Genomic DNA, 7,313 nt, shown 5'->3' on the forward strand with positions numbered 1-7,313 from the left:
AGTTAACTAAGAAATTTGGGCCTGCTAACAAGCTACCAACATCCAAAATGATCTGTGCTCGTTCTGTTCTACTTACTGGACCAAAGCTTAAGAGAATAGTACAGGAACATGTAATAGGCCTAGAGGTGATAAATTAGAAATGCAGTAGGATAAGGTAGACATTTGAATAGGAGAAATAGGCCTGGAGCCAGGGCTTTTTCCAAGCTTCAGTGAGCGGGTCAAGAACAATGGAAAAGAAGAAGGGTCAAGCTGAGGAAGATGAGTTGAAGCCCCCTCCCCTATGGAGGAAGATGGGAACTACCCTCCGAAATGGGGAGCCAAGAGAAGCACCGCCCCAAGCCCCGCCTGAGCTCCACCTATACTCCGCCTATTATTAATATGCATTGATAGATGTTGTAATCACTTGAATATGCATTTAATCATATCTGAAAATTGTATAAAAGTGTTGATTTTCTGAGGAGCCGGCGAGCAAGTTTGTCCAGCGCGAGCTGGCTTGCTCCCAACGTTGAATAAAAAAATGCCTTGCTGCTTAAAGATAAAAAAGTCTCTGAGCAGTTTTTCAGACCGATTTTTTGGATTCAGGGCTGCTGCCTGTCTCCTGCCCCAAAGAGCTGTGCCCCCGGGGGACTTCACTACCAGAGGGCAGCCAAAGCCAAGGGGCACTGAGGTCTGCCCTCTTGCAGGTGGCTGTTGGGAGCGGCAGCTGGAGCAATTAGTGGCAAGACTTGTCATCTGTCAGAAGCTGTTGCTCCTTCCTGGCATGATTTTTGGGTGGAAGTGATTAGCAGCAGCACAAAACCACCATCAGCTGCTGAGTTTCACAGGACAATTAGATTGGACAGGAGCTTCCTGCATCAGTTCTCCACAGAGCTGCAGCAGCACAGGCAGACACTGCCCTGCAGAAAAGGCCGGGCCTGCCATGCTCAGCACAGCCAGTCTTGGAGCTGCTGGAATCTGCAGTAGGGAGCCCTCTGTACAGCTCTCAGCACGTAGCAGTGTTGAATTGCCAGGCCTGCCATGGCGAGTCTGATGTCTTCTGTCATGCCTCTACGGGCTGGAAGAGGCAGCAACGGAGACTACCAGAATGGGAAGAATGAAGTTCTCCGTACAGCTCTGATGATGTGGAGCGTTTCAATGGCCAGGTTTGAGACGGCAGGGCTGTCATCAGTCATGTCTTGAAGGGCTGAAAGAGAAAGGAAGAGAGCCAAGGTGAGAGGCCAGTGGTGTGGTGACGTGAGGAGCCCCTCCTGCCAGGGCCATCCCAGCCAGCTCTTGCCATGGCCAGGAGGGAGCAGGGCCCAAGGGGATCAGCTGGAAGGTGCCCTCGCTCACCCTGGCAGATGAGCTGCAGCTCTGGCTGCTCCTGCTTCATGGACCTGGCGGCGATCCCTGGGAACACAGAGCCTGTCAGGCCCCAGAGGCACAGGTCCCCCGCAGCGGCGCTGCCAGCCCGGCCACACGGCCTCCTGCCCTGGCAGGGCTGAGCCCGGGGCCTTCCCGCATGGGGACGCCCCAGGGCTGGGCTGGCACAGGGCGGCAGCAGGCGTTCGGGGCCACTCGGGGCTCCACATGCCCTGGGCCGCATCCTGCTGCCGCTGCAGCAGCCGGGGCTGGGGCCAAGCTGCAGCGGGGTGGGGAGGGACCCCGGCCTTGTGGCTCACCCAGAAACTTGATGGCCAGCTTTCGCAGGGGCTCCTCTGGGCTCTCCAGGAACGGCAGGGCCTGGCGCACGTACTGGCCCACTCGGCTCCTGTCCTTTTCCAGCTGCAAAGAGCGCCAGGGCACGGAGGGAAGGCTGGGCTCAGGCTCTGCCCCTTGGCCGGGCGCTCCCTGCCCCCAGCACGGGGCTCCCCTGCCCACAGAGCCCTGAGGCCTGGTCAGCAGCTGCTGGGGCCGGGCTTTGGGGGGAGCAGAGGGCTGGGTGCTCCCGGGGAGCCGTGGGGCAGCCCTGCCCCACAGCCCAGCTGGGCCGGAGTTCCATGGCAGCCTGGCTGCGGGGGCAAGGGAGCCTGGAAAAGAGCCCGCACGCCCCAGGGAAGGGAGCAGTGTGTGGGGCACAGGCTGGTGTCTGTGGGTGCAGCAGTGGACACAGGCACCCTGCCAGCCCCACACATTGGGCATCAGGGGCTGGGGCTTTGGGGCCGTCCTTACCAGGCACTCGGGAAACCTCCACGGCTGCTCCATGGTCACCAAGTCCTCAAGATCCCACCACTTCAGGAACCTGGCTGCACCAAACAGTGCTCTCCAAGAGGCCTGCACAGCAACAGAGAGCGGGCCATGGCACCGCAGCCCAGGGCACAGCACCCGCATCCCTGCACCAAGGCCAGGAGGAGGCTGCAGGCGACCATGGGCCAGGGCAGGAGGCACAGCAGCCTCCTGCCATGGGGACAACAGAGCCCACGAGTCCTCACCTCTGCCACACGCCGGTTCTCATTGTGCCAGTTGAAGTAGAATGGCACCAGACTCAGGTACACGTGTGGCTTTAGGCTCCTGCTCCTCTCTGTCGCCTCCATCAGCTCCTGGAAGAGGAGCATGGAGAGCTGCTGCAGCTGGCTGTGCTCCTGGTGCAAAGGAAGAGGAAAAGACCTCAGAACTGGCTTCTCCAGGCCCACTGGGGCACAGGCCTGAAAAGACATTGGGCCCAAAGTTTCCTGGCAGCACTCAGTGCCCACAGTGAGGGGCACAGAGCCTTACGTTGTCAAAGAGTGGCCGCAGCGCCTCAAGCAACTTCAGGGCTATTGGGCTGGATATTTTGACGATTTGGAAGTGCAGCACGTTGATGAACGCGGAGAGGGTCATCTGAACCGTATCTGTGTCTGCATCCTGCAGTAGCTCCAGGAGGCTTTCACTCAGGCTCCGGATGCTCTTAGCCTGTGTGGAACACAATGCTGTGGTGCAGCCCCACGCTGCTGCCGCGGGGCCCAGAGGCCAAAGGTGCATCCCAAAGGAGTCGGGCAGCTGAACGGGGAGGAGGAGAGCTGGGAGCAGCTGCCACAGCTGCCAAAGGCCAGCCAAGGCCAAGCTACTGCCTTGCACAGCCGCACGCTGCCGGCCCGGCTTCAGCCCCTGCCCCCTGCTCACCATTGCGGGATCCCTGCTGAGCACCACAAGGCCTCGGAGCGCCAGGCGACGCCTCTCCGGGCACTGACTGCGCAGGTGCCTGGAAATAATCTGCAGGACGCTGGGCCCATATTGTCTGGGGTTCAGGCAGTGCAGGACCTGAAAGGCAGGGAGCAGTGACAGGGTGCCCGGCCGGCAGGAGCCCGGACCCGCCCGGGGCTGGGCCCAGGCAGCAGCACAGGGTGCAGGCACCGTCCCGGGCAGCTGTGGCTGTGAGAGGGCAGAGAGGGGGAGGCAGCTGGGCCAGGCAGCGCTCGCCATCAGGCTCACCTCCACCAGGAACGCCAGGGCAGGCAGTTCCCACAGGGGCTCTCCCCTGCTGAGCCGTGGGAGCAGGCGGACGGCGATGCTGCGACTGAAGGAGCAGGAGACACGGCACAGCTCCCTGCAAGGGGGAATAAAGGTGCCAGAGACCCTGAGCCAGGTGGGCAAAGCTCTCCTGGGACTGACTCACACAGGCCTGGTCTTTGGCCACCAGCCCAGGAGAGGACGTGGGCACTTTGGGAGGTGGCTCCTCCTGTGCAGCCGCCCCTCTCTGCCTTTTCCACTCTGCTCAGCCATCCCTGGCTGCCAAGGCCCTCTGGCCCAGCAGCACGGGCACTGTGAGGGGTGGCCTGTGCACAGGGCAGAAATGACCTGTGGGGGTGTGGGGCAGTGGGGAGAAAGGGCTCTCACCTGGCCAGCAGACCCACTGCATAGTGGTGGCTGTCAGCCTTGAGGAGCATGTCCCAGCCACACTTGCGACCGATCGCCATCAGCACGTCCTCATCCAGCAGCTGGCGCAGCAGGGCTCTAACGGTCTGCACTGCAAACCTGTGTGCAGAGCACAGCCCAGGTCAGGCACAGAGCCCTGGCCTCAGCCCCAAGGGCGTGGCAGGGAGAGGGGACTGGGATGGAGCACCTGTTGGGGTTGGGGGGAAGGCTGCGCTGCTCCCGGCATCGCCTCCAGAAGGTCTCGACCTCCTCTGACATCTCCTCTGTGCTGATGAAAACTTGGAAGAGCAGAGTCAGAAGGAGGCGCGGGAAATTGTCCTTCACTCCCCCTGGGCACCAGGAGTGGGACAGCTGGAGGATCTCCCAGAGTGCCACAGTTGCCTGCCAAAGACAAAGCACCCAGAGACAGCTCTCAGGGCCCAGATGTCCATGTGGCAGGGCCCAAGCGTGGCAGGGACAGGCCAGGGGAGACACAGGAGGATCCCCCAGCCTGGTGTCCCTGAACCTGCCCCTAAGCCAGGCTTGCAGCCCAGTGCCTGGGGCAGGGAGAAGCAGTGGTGAGGGAGGATGGAAAGGCGTCCCAGAGGCAACCTGGGGGCGAGCAGAGGCCAGCTCAAGAAACTCACAGCCAGGGCAAAGACATCCCTCTCATCCCCATCAGAGGTGCGTCTCCTGTGCGCTGGCCAGTATTCCAGCACACGGAAAAGGATCTGCAGCACCGGCTCCTTAGTCCATCTGGAGGAGATGAGTGTCTTCCACATGGTACGAGCAGCTCTGTGGAGTCACAGCTCTGGCTCAGGGGGGTCTGGAACACAGCTCTGTGGCCTGGGCAGCTGCGGGGCCCAGGTGACAGAGCCACGGTGCCTTGTGGGGCAGGGAGGCAGGCTGGCCTCAGGATTGGAGGCTGACATGCCAAAGCTGGCAAAGAGAGGAGCTGGAGTGTCCTGGAAGTCTCCATGTCTCTGGCACACCATTTGGGACAGGCTGTCCAGGGGGATGGGGTCTAAAGGCAGGTGAGCCTTCAAGGCAGGTGGGCCCCATACCTGTCACAGGCTGGGGCAGAGCGCAGCAGGGTCACTGCAACATCCGTGGGGTGTGCCTCGGTCAGCAGGACCAGAGTCTTGTCCAGCCTGTGCTCATCAGACACATTGGATGTGAGCCACTGGTGGATGCACCTGACTATGGCCGGCACCTGGAGGGGACACGGGGGACAGCTGGAGAGCTGCCAGAGCCAGTAACTTGCCCAGCTTCCCCCAAGAAGTGCTCCCCTTGCCACCAATCTCTGCTGGTCTCAAAGGCTGAGGGGGCCCAGCGCAGCCGACGTGAGGGGCCACAGCATCCCTGGGGGACTCGAGCCCTGGCCACAGGCTGCTTACTTGCTTTGCTTTGTAGACACCGTTCTCCACCAGCATATCCAGCAGGGCAGCGCTGGTCTGGGCATTGAAGAGGTCCGAGTTTGCCGTGTCCCCAGTGGCCATGAAAGTGGCCTCTTCACGCCAAATGCACCTGATGAATCTGCAAACCAGCTACAGGAGAAAGGCAAGGAAGAGAGAGGGATGTCCCCTGGAGGGCTGCGACAGCGGTGCTGGGCTGAGCAGTGAGAGCAGGCCCAGCCCAGGCGGGGATGGCTGCAGGTACCTGTGCTACCCTGCGGAAGCGGCCATGGGCATGGAGCTGCTCTTCTGTCTGCTCCTGGCCTGCATCTGGCAAAGAGCGAGCGTGCTCAGAACTGAGGGTGTGCGGGAGAGGCCGGAGAACACAGCCCAGGCCTGGGCTCCAGGAGCAGGCAGGGCCAGCCCCGGGATGCCCAGTGGATGGAGCATGGCTGCCGGGAGATCAGCCCTGGCCCATCTGCCCCCCTCCCTTTCCCTGGGCATGTCCAGAGGGGATGAGCAGGATGAGTCCAAGGGGGCTGCAGCCACCAGCCCTGTGGCCCAGCTCCAGCACTCACCCTCCTGCGGGGGCTGCACCTGCTGCACCTCTTCAGGCTGCTGTGCTGGAGCAGTCCTAGGGCTTTCCTCCTTCTCCTCCTCCTTCACCCAGGCCAGCTTGGGCACCGTAGGGGGTCTCTGCTGCATGTCTCCATCTGGCATTATGGCTACCTGCAGCAGAGATGCCATGGAAAAGCTTTGGCTCCCCAAGTCCTGCAGTCGTGCCTTGAAGGCAGCTGCAAGAGAGAAGCCTGGGAAATGCCTCGCCTCATCTAGTCCCACTGTCTGGCCTCAAGGGCACCTGCCCCAGGGACTGGAGATGCCTTGAGCAGCCCCAGGTCCCCAGGTCCCACAGTCTGGCCTGGAGGATGCACAGGGGAGAGGTGGAGAGCTGCCAGAGTGAGCAACTTGCCCAGCTTCCCCTGAGAAATGCTTCCCTTCCCAGCACACTGTGCCAGCCTCAAAGGCTGAGGGGGCCCAGCGCACCCAGCTTGGGGGGCCACAGGCTGCTTACTTCAGCAGAGACAGCTCTCTCCTCAAGAAACTCCAGGCTGGGGGTATCGGCCAGGCGCTGAACAGGCGCGGCATCAGTGCTCACCACGCCCTCCGTCGTGGCGTCGGCCTCCTCTGTGAGACCAGGCAGCACAGAGTCACAGTTTGACTCATCATCGATGGACGTGGTGTCCCAGTGGGTTGTGTGATCACTGGTTGCGGTGTCACACTTTGCTGGGACAGCAGTCGACGCGGTGCTGACATCAGGCTTTGTCAGCTGGGTCGGGATGGTGTCAGGCTGGGCCTGGACATCAGCTGGTGTGATCCTGGCCTTTCTACGCCGACTGCCCATGAATTTCATAAATGTCTGCAGGAGAAAGAAGGGCAGGGAAGAGAGGGATTTCCCCTGGAGGGCCGCGACAGCGGTGCTGGGCTGAGCAGTGAGAGCAGGCCCAGCCCAGGCGGGGATGGCTGCAGGTACCTGTGCTGCCCTGCGGAAGCGGCCACGGGCACGGAGCTGCTCTTCTGTCCGCTCCTGGACTGCATCTGGCAAAGAGCGAGCGTGCTCAGAGCTGAGGGTGTGCGGGAGAGGCCGGAGAACACAGCCCAGGCCTGGGCTCCAGGAGCAGGCAGGGCCAGCTCTGAGATGCCCAGTGGATGGAGCACGGCTGCCAGGAGTTCAGCCCCTCTGCCCCCCTCCCTTTCCCTGGGCATGTCCAGAGGGGATGGGACAGGATGAGTCCAAGGGGGCTGCAGCCACCAGCCCTGTGGCCCAGCTCCAGCACTCACCCTCCTGCGGGGGCTGCACCTGCTGCACCTCTTCAGGCTGCTGTGCTGGAGCAGCCCCAGGGCTTTCCTCCTCCTTCTTCCTCCGGAACAGCCTGAGCAGGCTGAAGCGTCTCCCTGCCATGCCACAGTCTGGTGTCCAGGGCACCTGCAAGAGAGAAAGAGAACCTCGGAGAAACTCCGGGCCCTAAGTCCTGAAGAATGGCCTTGAGGCCACCTGCCGCAGGGATTGGAGACACCTCGGAGAAGCTCCGGGTCTCCAAGTCCTGC

General features: G+C 61.8%; 1 protein-coding gene across 1 annotated transcript; it reads right to left on the minus strand.

Moving 5' to 3' along the window:
• Positions 1-974: 974 nt before the first annotated feature.
• On the minus strand, positions 975-4,595 carry LOC135404730 (maestro heat-like repeat-containing protein family member 7). Its single transcript, XM_064639472.1, has 11 exons — positions 4,461-4,595; positions 4,022-4,215; positions 3,796-3,933; positions 3,391-3,505; positions 3,082-3,219; positions 2,695-2,871; positions 2,412-2,561; positions 2,152-2,253; positions 1,662-1,764; positions 1,333-1,389; positions 975-1,183 (listed from the first exon to the last, which is right to left on the minus strand). The coding sequence occupies exons 1-11, from the start codon at positions 4,593-4,595 to the stop codon at positions 1,077-1,079; spliced, it is 1,416 nt and encodes a 471-aa protein (XP_064495542.1). The 3' UTR covers positions 975-1,076.
• Between the last annotated feature and the right edge of the window lie 2,718 nt (positions 4,596-7,313).

This window comes from Pseudopipra pipra, chromosome W, assembly GCF_036250125.1.
Source record: "Pseudopipra pipra isolate bDixPip1 chromosome W, bDixPip1.hap1, whole genome shotgun sequence".
Taxonomy (NCBI): Eukaryota; Metazoa; Chordata; class Aves; order Passeriformes; family Pipridae; genus Pseudopipra; species Pseudopipra pipra.

What these genes read in the sequence shown, in the direction of transcription:
- LOC135404730 (XM_064639472.1), bottom strand. Translation starts at nt 4,595, where the DNA reads ATGTGGAAGACACTCATCTCCTCCAGATGGACTAAGGAGCCGGTGCTG. An exon ending in CCCTGGCGTTCCTGGTGGAG is followed by an intron (nt 3,220 to 3,390) that starts GTGAGCCTGATG and finishes CCTGCCTTTCAG; the next exon opens with GTCCTGCACTGCCTGAACCC. An exon ending in TCAGCAGGGATCCCGCAATG is followed by an intron (nt 2,872 to 3,081) that starts GTGAGCAGGGGG and finishes TGTTCCACACAG; the next exon opens with GCTAAGAGCATCCGGAGCCT.